Raw genomic sequence first — 23,566 nt, forward strand, 5'->3', positions numbered from 1 at the left:
TGATGTCAAGCAAAGAGGCACTGAGTTTGTAGGTAGGCCTTGAAATACATCCACAGGAACACCTCTTCTGACTCAAATGATGTCACTTAGCCAGAAGCTTCTAAAGCCATGACATAATTTTCTGGAATTTTCCAAGCTGTTTAAAGGCACAGTCAACTTAGTGTATGTAAACTTCTGACCCACTGGAATTGTGATACAGTGCATTATAAGTGAAATAATCTGTCTGTATACAATTGTTGGAAAAATTACTTGTCATGCACAAAGTGGATGTCCTAACTGACTTGCCAAAACTGTAGTTTGTTATCAAGAAATTTGTGGAGCGTTTGAAACAAGTTTTAATGACTCTAATCTTAGTGTATGTAAATGTCCGACTTCAACTGTACACCAGAGACTCTGGATATAATGACGAGATGCTTGTGTCTCTGCCAATGACTGCATTCGGAAAGTATTCAGACCCCTTGACTTTTTCCACATTTTGTTACATTACAGCCTTATTCTGAAATTGATTAAATCTTCTTGGGAAGGGTACCAAAAATGTCTGCAGCATTGAAGGTCCCCAAGAACACAGTGGCCTCCATCATTCTTAAATGGAAGAAGTTTGGAACCACCAAGACTCTTCCTAGAGCTGACCGCCTGGCCAAACAGCAATCGGGGGAGAAGGGCCTAGCACTCCACCAATCAGGCCTTTATGGTAAAGTGGCCAGACAAGCCACTCCTCAGTAAAAGGCACATGACAGCCCGCTTGGAATTTGCCAAAAGGCACCTAAAGGACTCTCACACCATGAGAAACAAGATAGTCTGGTCTGATGAAACCAATATTGAGCTCTTTGGCCTGAATGCCAAGCTTTGCGCCTGGAGGAAACCTGGCAACATCGCTATTGTTAAGTATGGTGGTGGTGGTGGCAGCATCATGCTGTGGGGATGTTTTTCAGCGGCAGGGACTGGGAGACAAGTTAGGATCGAGGGAAAGATGAAAGGAGTGAAGTACAGAGAGATCCTTGAAGAAAACCTGCTCCAGAGCACTTAGGACCTCAGACGGGGGTGAAGGTTCAACTTCCAACAGGACAACGATCCTAAGCACATAGCCAAGACAACGCAGGAGTTGCTTCGGGGCAAATCTCTGAATGTCCATGAGTGGCCCAGCCAGAGCCCGGACTTGAACCCGATCGAAGATGTCTGGAGAGACCTGAAAATAGCTGTGCAGCAACGCTCCCCATCCAACCGGACAGAGCTTGAGAGGATCTGCAGAGAAGAATGGGAGAAACTCCACAAATACAGGTGTGCCAAGGTTGTAGTGTTATATCCAAGAAGATTCGAGGCTGCAATAGCTGCCGAAGGTGCTTCTAAAAACTACTGAGTAAAGGGTCTCAACTTAGGTAAATATGATATATATACGTTTTTGCTTTGTTTTCCCCCCCTCAATCTACACACAATACCTCATAATGACAATGTAATACGGGACCAGTACGGAAAAAAAATAAAAATATGAAATGTATGCATTCACTTCTGTAAGTCGCTCTGAATAAGAGCGTCTGCTAAATGACTAAAATGTAAATGTAAGTGTAATCCATTTTAGAATAACGCTGTAACATAACAAAATGTGGAAAAAGTCTAGGGGTCTGAATCATTTCAGAATGCACTGTATATCCGCCCCACAGCCATGTATTTAGCCAATGCAGGTTCTGCTATATGATGCATTTACTTTACACTTCAACATTGTATGGCAGCCGTGTTAGCTCCCCATTAACATTACGTGGGGAATATTTAATCAATGATATTTAACTGAATGTCCAGAATTAGAATAACATTCAAAATTGTAAAAGTTAGCGTAACTAAATATATGGCTCTGATCCGCCCTAACAATAGGATTCCTTGTTCGCAGAGTTGAATGGTTGGCTGTCAAGCTCCCGCTTATTCCTGTCTTTGGATTGGTGGATACATCTCATGATTTTTTTTATGAGGGAGTTAACGTCAACTGCCTGTTTTCAATGTAGAGTGAGATGCTACGCTAGCCTAATGAATATGCATAGACCGTCTCGAATTTCTGTGGGGGCAATTCTGATATTAAGCGTTTTCCTCAAAGTTGCTGGGAAGTCACGTGCATCACAGTTATATCAGTACACTCGTAACAACCCAAGTACAACGAAACTTCTATTATATCAAACAAGGCCTCATGTATCAAAATAGCAATTGTTTTTTTTCTCCTTCCTTTCTGTTTACACTCATTAGAGGGCCATGGTTATTTGCCTATTCAAAGTGTGGACTGAATGAGTGCAGTTTGGTTTTCAATAGCCTATTGTTCATGTGAAAATATAGATATATTGCATTGAAATAGGTGATCTGGTTGTGTAAAGCAAATTTGTAATGAATAAGATGTTATTTTAAAAACGTGTTTAATTGACCATTTGATAACGCGAGCGATTGAGCAAAACTACGATTCCCAGACTACACTTCACTGCATTTCCGGTCCTGCGCGGTTTCTGGAGCGGATTGGAACCCGGAGTCAGGATTCTGTAAATGTGTAGTTGTTGGATAGCAGGTAACGTGTTTATTTCTGCAGTTTGAACAAACAACAATTGTGCCACCGTGCAGAACACACTATTTTTAATTTGCATGGTGCACACGGAAAGTCCCGGAGGGGTCAGAATAACGCCGTTCTGACGTTGAAATGTACTGGCTCCAGATGGGGTTTGCGTCTCCATTCCATCCGCCATGCCGATTGTTCTTTGTTACATTTACATTGCCGCAAAATACGAGTCTGAGATCTGAGTTAAAACCCGGCTAGAGTTCGGAAACCGGTGAAAACCGGGATCCTATTCTTATTGTGTAGCTACTCCCCTGGTGAATTGTGATTAGCGTAAAATGTATAGCGTTATTTTCATACTGGAGAAGTGTAACGTTATGGCCTTTGCTTTAGTGAAGTCTCCATACATTTACCACACCACTGCTTTTGTCCAGAATATAGCTCCAGGTTGATTTATCCACATGAATCAAGAAGTGTAGGCCTTACATTAGCCACTCCTTTGGTCTACTTCAGAGGATTGCATACATTCTTCAGAATTAATTAAGTTGACCAACCTATTTGGGATTTATAAATGTATTTCTCTTGCAACCAACAGCCTATCTCTATAATGATCATGTTGTAATAATGTAATGATAATCTCTAAGTAAAAATAGGTAGCCTACTGATCTTGTAAATAGATTGGTTCCTTATCTTCCATGACCCTTTAAACTCTTGAAAGTTTTGATTTCAATAAAGCAAATGATACACATGTTACAAAGGTTTGTAACACCATCCCTTTCTCCTTTTTAAAAAAATTGTAGATTGTCATAATGACGGAGCAAACACCAGATGAGTTTATCTGTGAGTATACTGAAAACTTCAATGCCTTGAAATGGCAAAGTGCGCATTGCCATTCTATTGTAGCTCTCACTTGGTCTGCACATGCGTGTGTGTGGCGCCCTACAGGTGCATATGTGTGTATTTCACATTGTGCATGCCTGTGCCTATTTAGACATAACCCACTGGGCACAGACGTCGATTCAACATAATTTCATTGAAATTACATGGAAACAAGGTTGATTCAACCAGTGTGTGCCCATTGGGAAGGGTATGTGATATGTCAACCTCGTCTCAGAGCATTTCGTATTATTCTGTACGTAAATTGCCCCACTCCATTTAGGATAATACTGTATGCCTGCTGTAAGTTGGCTATATGCAGCCTAAACAGAAAGAGGAATGTGGACAGAGACCTACTAGAGCAGCACAACCCCCTCAAGATTCTGAGCCTGCCTGGCAGGGTTGGTCCTACAAAGCCAGCGCCCCCTGATGGGAGAGCATAATATACAAGGACATTCTCAAAGCTGCTAATGAGAACCTTGATGACCTTGTACCTAGCCGGTGTGGTACCCCCAACCAGGTAGTGGCAGGGCTGGCAACACTGGCTGCAGTAACCCATGGGGAGGGGGTCACAATCGGACAATCAGAGAGGGGGCATATTATTGTGACCCTGGTGGGGTCACAATAATATAATCAAAGGTCTGACTGCACAAAGAGGCTTAGGAAAATGGTCACAACGGGGGACCAGTGTGTGTGTGTATCTGATCTCCATCACCTAGGACTAAACATTGGTTAATCAAATCTCCCCATTTTTGCCAATTCTGCTCAATCTTGCATGCTTTCTCAAACAGCTGTAACTGGATATGCATTTGTAAATCAAGTCTTTTCTTGAGTTGGGCTCTGTGATGTAACAACCGTTGAGCATCTGAGCTTATGGTTGATTGTGCCGAAAAGGGGTTGAGTGTGTAAGAGTGTGTGTGTGTATGTATCCCACATCTGTTGCTAGGGGGTAAGGATGTGACGGTCAATATAGGATGAATCACAATAATTGTTTTCTATAATAATAATTGCTTGAACTGAACTGTCAACATTATTATGCATATTTATTGTTAATGATGGGAATTGAGATACATTTTCAAAAATCTTGCGTATCGTTTTTTTAAAGAGCTATGTATACAGCAAATTGAGGTAAGAGCAATGGAAATGCTTTTAGCGGAAATCTGCTTCAGTTTGTGGGTGGCACTGTGTGCTCTTTTCAAAGGATGGATCCTGGCCTCTTGTGGGGCCTAGGGATCCGGGGGGATGGGGGTGGCCGGTCAGTCACTGGGATGACTACCCAATATGTGATTTGGAGGGGCTTTAACAGGTGGAATAGTGGAGAACAATTGGAGGGTTACTTAGTAGCAATACAAATATCATGGTATAGTTATATGGATACTCAATCACTATGGTACTTTGTAATGGTAAATTTACAAATATATATTATGATAAATAGATTTGAAACTTGTATCTCATTATGGTAATTGGTGAAATAAGTATAGACAGTTCTAATTGTAATGGCTTAGCAGATAATAAGAAAAGACAAATAATATTTGCCTGGCTAAAAGAGAAGGAATATAATATCTATTGTTTACAGGAAACTCATTCAACCATTTTAGTTGAAGTTGTGTAGAAAAAGGACTGGGGGAGTGAAATATACTTCTCCCATGGGCAAAGAAACTAAAAAGGGGTGATGATATTAATTAACAGTAATTTTGATCTGAATGTGCAAATTGTTCAAACAGATCTGCAAGGTAGATGGATTCTTTTAAATATGTTATTGGACCATAAACAGATATGGCTCATTAACCTTTACGGACCAAATAATTTATTTGAAAATATATATAATCAATTATCAACCCTACAAGCAATACACAACTCTATTATTACGGTGGGGGATTATAATACTGTTTTAAATACCTCAATGGACCATAAAGGAAATCACACTACAAACTATCACCCTCATGCTCTTAAGGAAATCATGAATGTCATGGATATATTGGAACTAGTGGATATATGGAGACTTAAATATCCTGACCTAGTGAGATATACATGGAGGAGGTTTAATATCCTGACCTAGGGAGATATACATGGTGGAGGCTCAGTCAAGCTAGTTATATATTTGTCGTTGGCACCAAACGTTTAAAAAGTGTTGATAGGGGACAAAATGCGGTCGGACCATCAGATAATTGGCATATACATAACTCTTACTGAATATCCTTATGGGCGAGGATCCAGATTCTCTTATTGTATGGGACACTTTTAAATGTGCCTTTAGAGGTCAGTACTCAGCTCTAAAGCGAAAGCAATGTAGGTCAAAAGAGTTCATATTAACATAGGAAATAGAGGGACTAACAGTACAGATGGCAATAAAAACTGTACCAAAAATGCACAGAACACGTTAGAGGAAAAACAAAAAGAAATGGAGGAACTTATTCAAGAAAGATCAAGTGTAATATATTATAAAAATAAAGCAAACTGGATGGAATATGGGGAAAAATGCACCAAATACTTTTTTAATCTTCAACATAGAAATGCTACCAAAAATTATTTACTGAAACGTGTTACAAATGACACCCTTGATTCACCAAATTATATAATTGATGGAATTAAAGCCTTTAAGGCCGGGAAAACTCCAGCGCTGGATGGCATACCAATTGAGGTGTATTTTATGATATACTCAGAGGATCGTTATTAGCATGTTTTAACCACTCCTATGTAAATGGTAGATTATCGGACATTCAACAAGAAGGTCTGATTTAATTTTACTGAAACAGGATACAAGTGGTAAATCTAAAGATCCAGTCCATGAAAAAAAGTCGAGGCCCCTTACACTTAAAAAATTATAGCAAAATGTGTATCGCATAGAATTAAAAAGGTATTGTCGGATATTACTCTTTCTAATCAGACAGGTTTTTTACATGGATGATACATTGGAGATAATATAAGACAAGTACTGGAAACAATAGAACACTATGAACATCTGGGAAACCAGGCCTGCTATTCATAGCTGAGTTTGAAAAGGCTTTTGATAAAGTACGACAGGAGTTTATAGATAAATGCCTGGAACATTTACATTTTGGACGATCTCTTATAAAATGGGTTAAAGTCATGTATAGTAAAATGGGTTAAAGCTGATCTACCCCCTAAAAAATAAATACAAATAAATAAAAAAAATACTATATGTTATGTTTGGTATGGTTACATAAGACAGATGGTTACTTTAAGGCAAAAACGAAAGGAGGGTGGTTGGTCGAAGTGGGCGTATAACGTGAACGTCTAGCAACCCAAAGATTGCAAGTTCGAATCTCATCACAGACAACTTTAGCATTTTAGCTAATTAGCAACTTTTCAACTACTTACTACTTTTTAGCTACTTTGCAACTACTTAGCATGTTAACTATCCCTACCCCTAATCGTAACCCTTTTAGCTAACCCTAACCATAGCCCTTTAACCAAACTCCTAAACTTAACCTTAACCACTAGCCTAGCAAATTTTAGCGAGCTAGCTAACGTTAGCCACCTAGCTAGAATTAGTAACATATCATACGTTTTGCAAATTCGTAACATATAATATGAATTGTAATAAGTAAGATATCATACGAAATGGGTGATGGACAGCCACAAATGAATACATACCATACGAAATGTAACATGTCATACTAAATGGAGTGTCCCACATTTATATACAGTATAATTCGAAATGATCTGAGACCAAGTTGGATATGTGGTATCTGATAAGTGACTTTTTGATGGTACCTCTCAGGGTGTGAGGACTGTGGGCAGTATCATGACTCTGAGTGTCCAGAGCTGGGACCAGTAGTGACTGTACAGGACTCATTCGTTCTCAGCAGAGCTCGGTGAGTAAAAGTCCACCATGCAAAATACACAATGAGAGGGTTACTGAGTTGACTCCAGCATGGAGAGGGTTTCTAGCTTAGCTTAAAATCTTACAAATGGTGTCTTTAAAGATGGCAATATTTAACCTGATATCTGAGGAACAGAAATGGAGGAGGCAATGTATTGGTAGATGTTGTATTGTTTGTGTTTGTCATTGGTCAGGTCTTCTCTGCCGGAAAATCTGGAGATCAGACAGGTGCCAGATGGAAAGGAGGGAGTGTTTGTCCTCCGACGGTTGGTCAATAGGACCAGGTTTGGACCGTTTGAGGCTAAGAGGGTGTCCCACCTGGACAAAGAAGGCCTGTTTCCTCTGAAGGTGCTTTCTCAACATAGGGTGCTAATTTTATGGAGAAGATGTGTATGTCTTATACAGTTGAAGTCGGAAGTTTACATACACTTAGGTTGGAGTTATTAAAACTCATTTTTCAACCACTCCACAGATTTCTTGTTAACAAACTATAGTTTTGGCAAGTCGGTTAGGACATCTACTTTGTGCATTCATCATTCCCAAGGTTCATCCTTGGGAGCAATTTCCAAACACCTGAAGGTACCACGTTCATCTGTACAAACAATAGTACGCATGTTTAAACACCATGGGACCACGCAGCCATCATACCGCTCTCCTAGAGATGAATGTACTTTGGTGCGAAAAGTGCAAATCAATCCCAGTACAACAGCAAAGGACCTTGTGAAGATGCTGGAGGAAACGGGTACAAAAGTATCTATATCCACAGTAAAACGAGTCCTATATCGACATAACCTGAAAGGCCGCTCAGCAAGGAAGAAGCCACTGCTCCAAAACCGCCATAAAAAATCCAGACTATGGTTTGCAACTGCACATGGGGACAAAGATCACACTTTTTTGGAGAATTGTCCTCTGGTCTGATGAAACAAAAATAGAACTGTTTGGCCATAATGACCATGTTATGTTTGGAGGAAAAAGGGGGAGGCTTGCAAGCCGAAGAACACCATCCCAACCGTGAAGCACGAGGGTGGCAGCATCATGTTGTGAGGGTGCTTTGCTGCAGGAGGGACTGGTGCACTTCACAAAATAGATGGCATCATGAGGAATGAAAATGATGTGGATATATTGAAGCAACATCTCAAGACATCAGTCAGGAAGTTAAAGCTTGGTCACAAATGGGTCTTCCAAATGGAAAATGACCCCAAGCATACTTCCAAAGTTGTGGCAAAATGGCTTAAGGACAACAAAGTCAAGGTTTTGGAGTGGCCATCACAAAGCCCTGACCTCAATCCTATAGAAAATTTGTGGGAAGAACTGAAAAAGCCTGTGCGAGCAAGGAGGCCTACAAACCTGACTCAGTTACACCATCTCTGTCAGGAGGAATGGGACAAAATTCACCCAACTTATTGTGGGAAGCTTATGGAAGGCTACCTGAAACATTTGTCCCAAGTTAAATAATTTAAAGGCAATGCTACCAAATACTAACTGAGTGTATGTAAACTTCTGACCCACTGGGAATGTGATGAAAGAAATAAAAGCTTAAATAAATCATTCTCTCTACTATTATTCTGACATTTCACATTCTTAAAATAAAGTGGTGATCCTAACTGATCTAAGACAGATAATTTTTACTATGATTAAATGTCAGGAATTGTGAAAACTGAGCTTAAAACCTCTTACATCTAGATGTTCCGCTAGCGGAACGCCTCGCCAATATCCAATGATAGAGCGTGGCGCGAATTACAAACACCTCAAAAATCCTAAAACTTCAATTTTTCAAACATATGACTATTTTACACCATTTTAAAGACAAGACTCTCCTTTATCTAACCACATTGTCCTATTTCAAAAAGGCTTTACAACGAAAGCAAAACATTAGATTATGTCAGGAGAGTACCCAGCCAGAAATAATCGGACACCCATTTTTCAAGCTAGCATATAATGTCACAAAAAACAAAACCACAGCTAAATGCAGCACTAACCTTTGATGATCTTCATCAGATGACACACCTAGGACATTATGTTATACAATACATGCATGTTTTGTTCAATCAAGTTCATATTTATATCAAAAACCAGCTTTTTACATTAGCATGTGACGTTCAGAACTAGCATACCCATCGAAAACTTCCGGTGAATTTACTAAATTACTCACGATAAACGTTCACAAAAAACATAACAATTATTTTAAGAATTATAGATACAGAACTCCTTTATGCAATCGCGGTGTCCGATTTTAAAATAGCTTTTCGGTGAAAGCACATTTTGCAATATTCTGAGTAGATAGCCCAGCCATCATGGCTCGCTATTTTGACACCCACCAAGTTTGGCACTCACCAAACTCAGATTTACTATAAGAAAAATTGGATTACCTTTGCTGTTCTTCGTCAAAATGCACTCCCAGGACTTCTACTTCAACACCCAATGTTGTTTTGGTTCCAAATAATCCATAGTTATATCCAAATAGCTGCGTTTTGTTCTTGCGTTCAAGACACTATCCGAAGGGTGACGTGCCGGCGCGTATCGTGACAAAAAAATTCAAAATATTCCATTACCGTACTTCGAAGCATGTCAAACGCTGTTTAAAATCAATTTTTATGCGATTTTTCTCGTAAAATAGCGATAATATTCCAACCGGGAGACCTTGTTTTCGTTCAAACACTGAAAATAGAAAATGGAGTCTGCACATGCACGCGTGCGCCAGTGTCATTGTTCTCAGAACGACCACTTTCCAAAACCCCCACTGTTTTTCGCCCAGGGACTGCAGAGTTATCATTCAACGTTCTGGCGCCTTCTGAGAGCATATGGGACTCTTAGAAAATGTCACGTTACAGCAGAGATCCTCTATTTTTGATAAAGAGGCTACAGAAGACCAAGAAATTGTCAGACAGGGCACTTCCCATATAGAATCTTCTCAGGTTTTGGCCTGCCATATGAGTTCTGTTATACTCACAGACACCATTCAAACAGTTTTAGAAACTTTAGGGTGTTTTCTATCCAAATCAAATAATTATATGCATATTCTAGTTTCTGGGCAGGAGTAATAACCAGATTAAATCGGGTACGTTTTTTTATCCGGACGTGAAAATACTGCAAACCTATCCTAAACAGGTTAAATGTATTTGGCTAAGGTGTAAACTTCTGACTTCAACTGTTGTTTGCAATGGTGCTAATATCCCACTCTGTATTCTCTGTGTCTTTGTTTTGTTGGTGGCCTTGACAGATCTTCCAGAGAGATAACCAGGTAGTCTGTTTTGATGCAGCCAATGAGGATGACTGTAACTGGATGATGCTGGTTCGGCCCGCCACTGACCATCAGCACCAGAACATGACTGCTTACCAGCACGACGATGAGGTCTACTTCAACACCTCACAGGTATCATATATCATATACTAATACTCCCAACCAAAGCAACTGAGAACAGTTTTGTCCATTCTGTAGTGGATAGGTCCCAATATCCACACTAGCGTACTATTTGGTGTCCATGGGCAATACATCACTAATAACTGGAAGAGAGATCTCAGACACGGAGATGATTCACTCTACTTTTATATTGTAACCCTCTGTCTTTTCCCCAGGATGTCCTGCCAGGGTCTGAGCTGAGGGTTTGGTATGGGGCCTTCTATGCCAAGAAGATGGAGAGGCCCATGCTGAAAGCCCCAGTCCCTCCACCTCCAGCAGGTATGGAGCTCCACTGGATTCTGCATCATTGTCCCCTGAGATGCAAACTGGTGTACTGTAGCTTTCACCCTACTCTTAACGCAGATCGATTAAGTGTTCTGATGCTAAACTCATAATGAATGTGAAATATGTGACATTGTTGTACTATTGTTTTTCCTTCAGTTGTGCATACTGCCTGTACCAAGCCAGAGGGGACTTTGGGTAAAGCTGGACCATCACTGCCCCTTGTGGTGGGAGAGAAGGATGCAGGTGAGTTCACTTCCAGAGATGCCACAAATACTTTGCGGACATACAGTACCAGTCAAAAGTTTGGACACACCTACTCATTCAAGGGTTTTTCTTTCTTTTTTACTATTGTCTACATTGTAGAATAATAGTGAAGACATCAAAACTATGAAATAACATGGAATTATGTAGTAACCAAAAAAGTGTTCAACAAATCAACATATATTTTAGATTTTAGATTCTTCAAAGTAGCTACTCTTTACCTTGATGACAGCTTTGCACACTCTTGGCATTCCACCCTGCATACCACTGCTGGCTTGCTTCTGAAGCTAAGCAGGGTTGTCCTGGTTGGTCCCTGGATGGACCAGATGCTGCTGGAAGTGGTGTTGGAGGGCCAGTAGGAGGCACTCTTTCCTCAGGTCTAAAAAATATCCCAATGTCCCAGGACACCCTTCACACTGCCCTGTGTAGGGTGCCGTCTTTTGGATGGGACGTTAAACGGGTGTCCTGACTCTCTGAGGTCATTAAAGATCCCATGGCACTTATCGTAAGAGTAGGGGTGTTAACCCCGGTGTCCTGGCTAAATTCCCAATCTGGCCTTCAAACCATCACGGTCACCTAATAATCCCCAGTTTACAATTGGCTCTTTCATCCCCCTCCTCTCTCCTGTAACTATTCCCCAGGTCGTTGCTGTAAATGAGAACGTGTTCTCAGTCAACTTACCTGGTAAAAAAAAAAAATCCCTCAACCAGCTTCACCTGGAAAGCTTTTCCAACAGTCTTGAAGGAGTTCCCATATACTGAGTACTTGTTGGCTGCTTTTCCTTCACTCTGCTGTCCAACTCATTTGGGTTGAGGTCGGGTGATTGTGGAGGGCAGGTCATCTGATGCAGCACTCCATCACTCTCCTTCTTGGTCAAAGAGCCCTTACACGGCCTGGATGTGTGTTGGGTCATTGTCCTGTTGAAAAACAAATGATAGTGGGACTAAGCGCAAACCAGATGGGATGGTGTATCGCTGCAGATTTCTGTGGTAGCCATGCTGGTTAAGTGTGCCTTGAATTCTAAATAAATCACTGACTGTGTCACCAGCAAAGCACCATCACACCTCCTCCTCCATGCTTCACGGTGGGAACCATTCATGCGGAGATCATCCGTTCACTTACTCTGCGTCTTACAAAGACACGGCGGTTGTAACCAAAATCTCAAATTTGGACTCATCAGACCAAAGGACAGATTTCCACCAGTCTAATGTCCATTGCTCATGTTTCTTGGCCCAAGCAAGTCTGTTCTTCTTTTTGGTGTCCTTTAGTAGTGGTTTCTTTGCAGCAATTCGACCATGAAGGCCTGATTCACTCAGTCTCCTCTGAACATTTGATGTTGAGATGTGTCTGTTACTTTAACTCTGTGAAGCATTTATTAACTCTGGGTCTTCCTTTCCTGTGGCGGTCCTCATGAGAGCCAGTTTTGTCATAGCACTTGATGGTTTTTGCGACTGCACTTGAAGAAACTTTCAAAGTTATTGAAATTTTCCGTATTGACTGACCTTCATGTCTTAAAGTAAGGATGGACTGTAGTTTCTCTTTGCTTATTTGAGCTGTTCTTGCCATAATATGGACTTGGTATTTGATCAAATATGGCTATCTTCTGTATACCACCCCTACCTTGTCACAATACAACTGATTGACTGAAAGAAAACACTTTGAAGTTTGTAGAAATATAAAAATAATGTAGGAGAATATAACACAATAGATATGGTAGGAGAAAATCCAAAGAAAAACAGCCTGAATTATTTTTGAGAGAGAGACCGTCCTCTTAGAATGGCAAGTAAAAGGTCATATTGAAAATTAGCTCCCTGGATGCAATTCCTATGGCTAGCACAGGGTGTCAGCAGTCTATGGTCAAGGTTTCAGGCTTGTAACTTCAAAAACGAGTAAGAAAAATCAGTTTTAGTACAGGGACACAGTCTTTGAAATTCGTGTTTGAGCACGCCATGAAGACAGGACGCACCTGCTAAAATCTGTTTCCTATTGGACACAGTCTTGGAAATTCGTGTTTGCGCACGCCATGAAGACAGGACGCACCTGTTAAAATCAGTTTCCTATTGAACATACTTCTTTCCGTAAGAAATATTATAGTTTGATTACATTTTAGGGTATCTGAGGAGTAAATTGAAATGTATTTTGACTTGTTGAAACAAAGTTTAGTTGTAGATTTTCGGATTTCTTTCTCTGCATGTTGAACGAGTGGATTACTTAAATCGGGGGCACCAACTAAACTGACTTTTTGAGATACAAAGAAGGATTTTATCTAATAAAACAACACTACATGTTATAGCTGGGACCCTTTGGATGACAAATCAGAGGAAGATTTTCAAAAAGTAAGTGAATATTTAATCGTTATTTGTGAATGTATGAAACCTGAGCTGGTGGAAAAATATTTTGATGTGGGGCTCCGTCCTCAAACAATCGCATGGCATGTTTTCGCTGTAATAGCTACTGTAAATTGGACAGTGCAGTTAGATTAACAAGAATTTAAGCTTTCAACCGATATAAGACACTTATATGTACCTAAATGTTTAATATCTATAATTTGTATGATTATTTATTTGAATTGCGTGCCCTCCAGTTAAACCGGAAGTTGTCCCGCTAGCGGGACGCCTATCCCAAACTTAACAAGGCTCACCTGTTAATTAAAATGCGTTCCAGGTGACAATCTCATGAAACTGGTTGAGAGAATGCCAAGTGTGTGCAAAGCAGTCATCAAGGCAAAGGATGGCTACTTTGAAGAATCTCAAATATAAAATATATATAACCTTTCCTTCCTTAATATACCAGCACATCCATTATATAGAAGGCTTCCATGATGGTTGAGGGCTTCAGAGTTGGGTTAAGACAGGCGGCTGAATTGCTCATATTAATCAGGACAATATTTAAGAGGAAGAGATGCTCTTCTGTGTTTACATGAAAAACTTGTTGCCAGATCACCTGCTAAGCCACCTCCAGGAACTGAAGGCTGTAGCCCTGCCCCCTGACAACCAGCCTCAGCAGCTGGAGGAAGCAGAACTAGTAACCCCTGACAACCAGCCTCAGCAGCTGGAGGAAGCAGAACTAGTAACCCCTGACAACCAGCCTCAGCAGCTGGAGGAAGCAGAACTAGTAACCCCTGACAACCAGCCTCAGCAGCTGGAGGAAGCAGAACTAGTAACCCCTGACGACTGCCTCAGTGCTGAGCCCATCCCTGCTCCTCCCCCTCTGCCATCTCTTAAGAGAAGTACGGGGAAGAGGGCCAAAGGAGGACGGAAACCTAGTGCTGCAACTATAGCGGCACAGAAGAAAAGTGAGACCGGTTCCACCTCTTTTTCGTTGTTACATTATTGACTACCCCATCACATGCACTGTTCAATTTCCACCATATTCTCTCTTCAAAATGTGATTTTCATTTATACCTTCCTGCTTTTAGTTGCAGCGTCATTAGAGCCAGTAGAAAAAGCCCTCAACACGGGCCCTACAGACGGAGGAGAGGCCATGCCGGATGACAATGACCTGGAGATTGGCCCTGATGAGGTGGCTGTCACCATGCCCAGGCTTACCCGCACCCTCCTCTCCGCTGGGAAGTAAGGATCAACACCCTTTCCACTATACTGTCATGACTTACATTGCCAAAGTAAATGTCTCTAAGTAGAGTCCTAATTTTTCATCGCTATCTTTCAACTACAGTTAAACTTTCATCATATTCTTACTTTACTGTACACATATGGACAATAAACGTCATCAATCAGTTCTTCCATAGACTTTGGAAGATGCCAGGCTTGCTTTCAATCACTCTCCACACTGTCTTGTCCCTCTCTCCTCTCTCTCACTCTCTCACTCTCTCCACACTGTCTTGTCCCTCTCTCCTCTCTCTCACTCTCTCCACACTGTCTTGTCCTTCTCTCCTCTCTCTCACTCTCTCCACACTGTCTTGTCCCTCTCTCTTCTCTCTCACTCTTTCTACTATCTTGCCCTTGTTTCTTCTTCCCAGGCCTGAGTCGAGGAAGAGGTTCCTGAGGCAGGGAGTAGACCATAAGAGGGTTTACAAGTGCACCCTCTGCAACAAGGTCTTTCAGAACAGCAGCAACCTCAACAGACACATCCGCTCCCACGGTAATGCTCCCGCCTCTACTCCCTCCTTTTTTTGTCCCTGTGTTTTTTGTGCCAGGACTTCTCTCTGAAGAGCAGCATCCGTGGAGATCACTGTGATTACTAATCATCAATCTACACACAATACCCCATAATGACAAAGAAAAAACAGGTTTTTAGAAATTTGTGCAATTTATTAAAAAAACTGAAATACCTTATTTACACATGGATTCAAACCCTTTTCTATGAGACTCGAAATTGAGCTCAGGTGCATCCTGTTTCCATTGATCATCCTTGAGATGTTTCTGCAACTTGATTGGAGTCCACCTGTGGTAATTTCAATTGATTGCACATGATTTGGAAAGGCACATGCCTGTCTATATAAGGTCCCACAGTTGACAGTGCATGTCAGAGCAAAAACCAAGCCATGAGGTTGAAGGAATTGTCCGTAGTTCTCCGAGACATGATTGTGTCGAAGCACAGATCTGGGGAAGGCTACCAAAAAAATTATGCAGCGAAGAAGGTCCCCAAGAACACAGTGGCCTCCATCATTCTTAAATGGAAGACATTTGGAACCACCAAGACTCTTCCTAGAGCTGAGCAATCGGGGGAGCGGATCTGGGGAGAAGGGTCTTGGTCAGGTGACCAAGAACCCGATGGTCACTCTGACAGAGCTCCAGAGTTCCTCTGTGGAGATTGGAGAACCTTCCAGAAGGACAACCATGTCTGCAGCACTCCACCAATCAGGCCTTTATGGTATAGTTGCCAGATGGAAGCCACTCTTCAGTAAAAGGCACATGGCAGCCCTCTTGGAGTTTGCCAAAAGGCACCTAAAGACTCTCTGAACCATGAGAAACAAAATTCTCTGGTCTGATGAAACAAAGATTGAACTATTTGGCCTGAATGCCAAGCATCACGTCTGGAGGAAACCTGGCACATTCCCTTCGGTAAAGCATGTTGGTGGCAGCAACTTGCTGTGGGGATGTTTTTCAGGGACTGGGAGACTAGTCAGGATCGAGGGAAACATGAACAGAGCAAAGTACAGAGAGATCCTTGAAGTAAACCTGCTCCAGAGAGCTCAAGACCACAGGTTCACCTTCCAACAGGACAACAACCCTAAGCACACAGCCAAGACAACGCAGGAGTGGCTTCGGGACATATCTCTGAATGTCCTTGAGGGGCCCAGCCAGAGCCCACACTTGAACCCGATTGAACATCTCTAGAGAGACCTGAAAATAGCTGTGCAGCTACGCTCCCTGACAGAGCTTGAGAAGATCTGCAGAGAAGAATGGGAAAAACTCCCCAAATACAGGTGTGCCAAGCTTGTAGCGGCATACCCAAGAACACTCAAGACTATAATCGCTGCCAGGTGCTTCAACAAAGTACTGAGTAAAGGGTCTGAATACTTATGTAAATATGATCTTTTTTTATATACATTTGCAAATAAAACATTAAAAAAAAAACAGTTTTGATTTGTATTTATTTACATTTTTACATTTTAGTCATTTAGCAGACGCTCTTATCCAGAACGACTTACTGTAGTGAATGCATACATTTTTTTCCATACTGGTCCCCCGTGGGAATCGAACCCACAACCCTGGCGTTGCAAACACCATGCTCTACAAACTGAGCCACACGGGACCAGTATGGGGTGTTGTGTGTCAATTTATGAGGGGGGAATAACATTTTAATCAATTTTAGAATAAGGCTTTAACGTAACAAAATGTGGAAAAAGTCAAGAGGTCTGAATACTTTCCGAATGCTCTGTATCATACAGACATACACATATACACAATAATACATACGGTATGTTTTGTTTGTTTGCCTGTGCTCTCTTAGGTGATAAGCTGTTTAAATGTGATGACTGTGACAAGATGTTCAGCCGCAAGGAGAGCTTGAAACAGCACATCTCATACAAGCACAGCAAAAACGAGGTAGGCACACCAAGATCAATGCTTTTGGCCTTTACAGCTTTTCCCCAGGATAGTCATTTTTTCTGTTGCAGTGGATAGCTCCTTGATTCACTGTACATTGTGTGTATCACTCATGTATCACTTGTGTGTCTCCCCCTCCAGCTCGACGTAGAGTACAGGTACAAATGTAACACATGCGACAAAGCCTTCCGTGTGGAGAATGCATTGAAGTTCCACAACTGTAGGACAGGTAAGTTCACCATGAATTGGAAACATAATTTAGTTGCAGACCATTTGTTGGGGTGTCGGCAATCTTTTTCCACCTTTTGAAAGACTTCTGATGTTACTGCACAGTTGTGTCCCTTGTTGTACTGTACTGTTTCATCATCCTATCCATCATTATGTATTTAATTTAATGACTAGTTTGATTGTTTGTTCTTGGTCCTGTGGTGGCAGATGACAAGACATTCCAGTGTGAGATCTGCTCGAGGTTCTTCTCCACCAACAGTAACCTCTCTAAGCACAAGAAGAAGCATAGAGAGAAGCTTTACACCTGTGAGATCTGCAGCAAGATGTTCTACCGCAAGGACGTTATGCAGGACCACCAGAGGAGACATACTGCGGGTCAGTACTGGCAGAGGGACCAGGAGGGCGTGATCTTTCTTTATTACTATTGTATTGATACTCTGGCGGTTATTATACGTTTGAAGTATGTTCTAGTATATGATGTACTTGATTGTATACATCAACACAGCAGAGCTTTTACAAGTGGCTGGATCATGACGTGTTATATCCCAAAGCATCAATCAACACTTCTCTCAGCACCTTAGTGCTCAGCTGTACTGTTATTGTATGTCTCAGCAAACCCAAAAGACCTGAAGAGTGAGGAGCTGGAGGCCAATGGGGAGGAAGGGAGCAAATACAGGAAGGAGCCTTCAGAGTGTCCTATCTGTGGCAAGGTGAGATGACACAGATACCTGAAAATATATCAAATAATATTTGAAAGAAGATATTTACCCTGACTGTGTGTATCCAGGTGTTTTCCTGCAGGAGCAACATGAACAAGCATCTGCTGACTCACGGGGATAAGAAGTACACCTGTGAGATCTGCGGACGCAAGTTCTTCAGAGTGGACGTCCTGAGGGACCATATTCACGTGCACTTTAAGGTGAGAGAGATTAGGTTGATTTTGCAATAAAACGTTTAGTTCATGCTTCTTTTGACCTTCGACATTACGAAATATTTGGCAAACTCTCAAAAATGACAGAATGAGATAGAGATTGACACTAGGTCCATATTGGTGTCGTTGTTCAACTTCTTGTGGTTGTGTGTTCCGAAGGACATAGCCCTGATGGACGAGCAGGAGAGGGAGGAGTTCACCAGGAAGATTGGCATCTCAGTGGACAGCAGTGACAACACTGATGATGAGGATGAAGACGATGACCAAGAGACCCACAAATACAGCTGCAAGAAGTGTCAGGTCAGTCACACACACACAGACATATACTCCATATCTCTGGCCGATGTGAGTAAGACTTTTATGGACATACTCAACCACTCCCTGTCCCAGTCTATAATCTCCACATGCTTCAAGGTGTCCACCACTGTTCCTGTACCCAAGCAAGCAAAGGTAACCTGACTATTGCTTTGAGCTCCACCTTACTTGACAACCCGGACCCACTACAATTTGCATACCGCCCCAACAGATTCACGGATGACACAATCGCCATTGCACAGCACACTGCCCTATCCAATCTGGACAAGAGGAATACCTTTGTGAGAATGCTGTTCACAGCTCAGCTTTCAACACCATAGTCTCCTCCAAGCACATCATTAAGCTCAGGGGGCCCCTCAGAGGTGTGTGCTCAGCCACCTGTACTACCTGTTCACCCACGACTCCAACACCATCATTAAGTTTGCAGACGACACAACGGTGGTAGACCTGATCACAGACACTGACAAAACTACGTGGAGGACGTTAGAGACCTGGCAGAGTGGTGCCAGGACAACAACCTCTCCCTCAATGTCAGTAAGACCAAGGAGCTGAATGTGGACTACAGGAAACGGGAGGGAGCACACCCCCATCCGCATCGATGGGACTGCGGTGGAGAAGGTCAAAAGCTTCAAGTTCATCGGCGTGCACATCACAGAGGACCTGACATGGTCCCAACACACAGACTTCAACCTCAGGTGACTGATGAAATTTGGCATGGCCTCTCGGATCCTCATGAAATTCTATAGATGCACCATTGAAAAATTATTGTCTGGCTGCATCACCGCCTGGTATGGCAACTGCACCACCCTCAACCGCAAGGCTCTACAGAGGGTGGTGCAGACGAACCAATACATACAGTTGAAGTCGGAAGTTTACATACACCTTAGCCAAATACATTTAAACTGAGTTTTTCACAATTCCTGACATTTAATCCTAGTAAAAATTCCCTGTCTTGGTTCAGTTAGGATCAAAACTTTATTTTAAGAATGTGAAATGTCAGAATAATAGTAGAAAGAATGATTTATTTCAGCTTTTATTTTAAGTTTACATACACTCAATTAGTATTTGGTAGCTTTGCCTTTAAATCGTTTAACTTGCGTCAAATGTTTCGGGTGCCCTTCCACAAGCTTCCCACAATAAGTTGGGTGAATTTTGGCCCATTCCTCCTGACAGAGATGGTGTAACTGAGTCAGGTTTGTAGGCCTCATGGCTCGCACATGCTTTTTCAGTTCTGCCCATACATTTTCTATTTGTTTGAGGTCAGGGCTTTGTGATGGCCACTCCAATACCTTGACTTTGGAAGACCCGTTTGCGACCAAGCTTTAACTTCCCGACTGATGTCTTGAGATGTTGCTTCAATATATCCACATAATTTTAATTCCTTATGATGCCATCTATTTTGTGAAGTGCACCAGTCCCTCCTGCAGCAAAGCACCCCCACAACATGATGCTGCCACCCCCGTGCTTCACAGTTGGGATGGTATTCTTCGGCTTGCAAGCCTCCCCCTTTTTCCTCCAAACATAGTAATGGTCATTATGGCCAAACAGTTCTATTTTTGTTTCATTAGACCAGAGAACATTTCTCCAAAAAGTACGATCTTAGTCCCCATGTGCAGTTGCAAACCGTAGTCTGGCTTTTTTATGGCAGTTTTGGAGCAGTGGCTTCTTCCTTGCTGAGCGGCCTTTCAGGTTATGTCGAAATAGGACTCATTTTACTGTGGATATAGATACCTTTGTACCTGTTTCCTCCAGCATCTTCACAAGGTCCTTTGCTGTTGTTCTGGGATTGATTTGCACTTTTCACACCAAAGTACGTTCATCTCTAGGAGACAGAACGCGTCTCCTTCCTAAGCGGTATGACGGCTGCGTGCTCCCATGGTGTTTAAACTTGCGTACTATTGTTTGTACAGATGAACATGGTACCTTCAGCGTTTGGAAATTGCTCCCAAGGATGAACCAGACTTGTGGAGGTCTACAAATATTTTTCTGGGGTCTTGGCTAGTTTCTTTTGATTTTCCCATGATGTCAAGCAAAGAGGCACTGAGTTGAAAGGTAGGTAGGTCTTGAATACATCCACAGGTACACAGATGTCAATTAGCCTTTCAGAAGCTTCTAAAGCCATGACATCATTTTCTGGAATTTTCCAAGCTGTTTAAAGGCACAGTCAAATTAGTCTATGTAAACTTCTGACCCACTGGAACTGTGAGACAGTGAATTATAAGTGAAGTAATCTGTCTGTAAACAATTGTTGGAATAATGACTTGTGTCATGCACAAAGTAGATGTCCTAACCGACTTGCCAAAACTATAGTTGATTAACAAGAAATTTGTGGAGTGGTTGAAAAACGAGTTTTAATGACTCCAACCTAAGTGTATGTAAACTTCCGACTTCAACTGTAACTGGGGGCGAGTTCTCTGCTCTCCAGGACATTTACACCAGGCGGTGTCTGAGGAAGGCCCGGAAGATCGTCAAGGACTCCAGTCACCCGAGCCACAGACTGCTCACTCCGCTACCATCTGGCAAGCGGTATCAGAGTATCGGGTCTCGGACCAACAGGCTCCGAGACAGCTTCAACCACAAGGCCACCAGACTGCTGAACAGCTAATTCAAGCTGTCTAATTACTCAGACCTGTACCTTAGAGACTATTTGCACTGACCCTCCACACATCCAACGCTTACACACACACACACACACACACACACACACACACACACACACACACACACACACCACACAATTACACACACACACACACACACACACACACACTGCTGCTGTTCTATTTATATACTATTTTATTCAACTGCACGACCAAAATACTCTCCAATTTATATTTGTAGATAGTTACTTTACATAGCACATTCATCATTCATACTGTATATCCTACTGTGTATATCAGTTATATTACTATGTTTACTATTATTATGCATACTAATTTCTCCCACAACTTTTACATTTTTATTTCACTTTCGATTATATTGATATTTCTACTGCACTGTTGAGTGAGCTTGCAAGTAAGTATTTCGCTGCATCGTTTATACCTGCTGTGAACTGTGTATGTGACGAATAAACTTTGATTTGACACACACACATATTCACACAAATTCCACATCCCGACACACATTCTGTCACACAAACAAACCTTCACCACTGTGGTAGTCAAACAGACACACTCACACTCTTCATGTTAGACCCTGATGTCTTTGTATTTGTAGGTGACGTTCTTCAAGGGCAGAGACTACCTGAAGCACATCATGGACTTCCACAAAGAGAGGGGTTATGGCTGCATCATCTGTAACCGGCGCTTTGCTCTAAAAGCCACATACCATGCCCACCTGGTCATCCACAGAGAACAGCTCCCAGACCCTGCAGTGCAGAGGTGAGACGGGGGACATAGAGATGAGAGACAGGGGCATGGGTCAGGGGTGGAGAGAGATGAGACACAGGGATATGGGACAGGGATGGAGAGAGATGGGTAGAAAACCGGTGGGGACCGGGGAGTGTGAAAAAATGGTACAGGGACACAGAGATATAGAACAGGTGCACTGTTGTACAGTCTCACTATTGGCTAGTTACTAGCACTCAGACTATAACCCTATCTGTTACACTTTTCATTTTGCTCAAAAGGTACATCCATCCCTGTGAAATGTGTGGCCGAATCTTCAACAGCATCGGCAACTTGGAGAGACACAAGGTCATCCACACAGGTATGAACTGAAGCCTTCATCTCAACCAATATACTTTCTGGATACTGGACCACATTACATTCTGTACTTTAACACGCATCAATCACCGATTTTGGCACTATGATTATTCACACAATATTTGTATTGAAGGCATGATGAAGATATAAAGAATATTGTTCCTTACATCTGATTTTTATGGGCTTATTAAACTTTTCTTTTGCTGTCTCCTCTGTAATGTTGTCCACCCAGGGGTGAAGAGCCACGGTTGTGACCAGTGTGGGAGGTCATTTGCCAGGAAGGACATGCTAAAGGAACACCTGAGGGTCCATGACAACATCAGAGACTTCCTCTGTGCCGAGTGTGGGAAAGGTGAGGCCATCACCATGACAACTATGCTTGTCACATACGGTAGTTTGGGGGTAAAGGGGTTTGGCTAATAGACTAGAAATGGAGACCAAATTGACCTACATTGGTGGTGGAATTTCCAAATGCTCCTTGGCCAAGCCTTTTACCTTGACTGACAAAAACAAGAAATATGCCACTTTATGAATTGGAAAAGTGTTCTGATTAAGCATGTGCTGTATATACAGTGAGGGAAAAAAGTATTTGATCCCCCTGCTGATTTTGTACGTTTGCCCACTGACAAAGAAATTATCAGTCTATAATTTTAATGGTAGGTTTATTTGAACAGTGAGAGACAGAATAACAACAAAAAAATTCAGAAAAACGCATGTCAAAAATGTAATAAATTGATTTGCATTTTAATGAGGGAAATAAGTATTTGACCCCCTCTCAATCAGAAAGAATTCTGGCTCCCAGGTGTCTTTTATACAGGTAACGAGCTGAGATTAGGAGCACACTCTTAAAGGGAGTGCTCCTAATCTCAGTTTGTTACCTGTATAAAAGACACCTGTCCACACAAGCAATCAATCAGATTCCAAACTCTCCACCATGGCCAAGACCAAAGAGCTCTCCAAGGATGTCAGGGACAAGATTGTAGACCTACACAAGGCTGGAATGGGCTACAAGACCATCGCCAAGCAGCTTGGTGAGAAGGTGACAACATTTGGTGCAATTATTCACAAATGGAAGAAACACAAAAGAACTGTCAATATCCCTCGGCCTGGGGCTCCATGCATGATCTCACCTCGTGGAGTTGCAATGATCATGAGAACGGTGAGGAATCAGCCCAGAACTACAC

General features: G+C 42.0%; 1 protein-coding gene across 2 annotated transcripts in view; it reads left to right on the forward strand.

Moving 5' to 3' along the window:
- The first annotated feature begins 2,471 nt into the window (after positions 1–2,471).
- Positions 2,472–23,566, forward strand: part of LOC106603529 (PR domain zinc finger protein 15) — a 30,717-nt gene continuing 9,622 nt past the window's right edge. The window contains exons 1-19 of one of the 2 annotated variants that reach the window (XM_014197347.3): positions 2,472–2,539; positions 3,325–3,364; positions 7,146–7,239; positions 7,442–7,595; positions 10,468–10,620; positions 10,824–10,926; positions 11,089–11,175; positions 14,132–14,488; positions 14,612–14,765; positions 15,173–15,294; positions 17,110–17,204; positions 17,346–17,433; positions 17,640–17,807; positions 18,045–18,142; positions 18,220–18,351; positions 18,523–18,663; positions 21,895–22,058; positions 22,307–22,386; positions 22,615–22,734. In XM_014197347.3, coding sequence (XP_014052822.3) covers positions 3,334–3,364; positions 7,146–7,239; positions 7,442–7,595; positions 10,468–10,620; positions 10,824–10,926; positions 11,089–11,175; positions 14,132–14,488; positions 14,612–14,765; positions 15,173–15,294; positions 17,110–17,204; positions 17,346–17,433; positions 17,640–17,807; positions 18,045–18,142; positions 18,220–18,351; positions 18,523–18,663; positions 21,895–22,058; positions 22,307–22,386; positions 22,615–22,734 — 2,341 coding nt within the window. In that variant the 5' untranslated portion in view covers positions 2,472–2,539; positions 3,325–3,333. Of the gene's footprint in view, positions 2,540–3,324; positions 3,365–7,145; positions 7,240–7,441; positions 7,596–10,467; positions 10,621–10,823; positions 10,927–11,088; positions 11,176–14,131; positions 14,489–14,611; positions 14,766–15,172; positions 15,295–17,109; positions 17,205–17,345; positions 17,434–17,639; positions 17,808–18,044; positions 18,143–18,219; positions 18,352–18,522; positions 18,664–21,894; positions 22,059–22,306; positions 22,387–22,614; positions 22,735–23,566 lie in introns of those variants that run through there. The other variant, XM_045717112.2, reaches the window with a different exon arrangement.

This window comes from Salmo salar, chromosome 04 (genome assembly GCF_965601325.2).
Source record: "Salmo salar chromosome 04, fSalSal1, whole genome shotgun sequence".
Taxonomy (NCBI): Eukaryota; Metazoa; Chordata; class Actinopteri; order Salmoniformes; family Salmonidae; genus Salmo; species Salmo salar.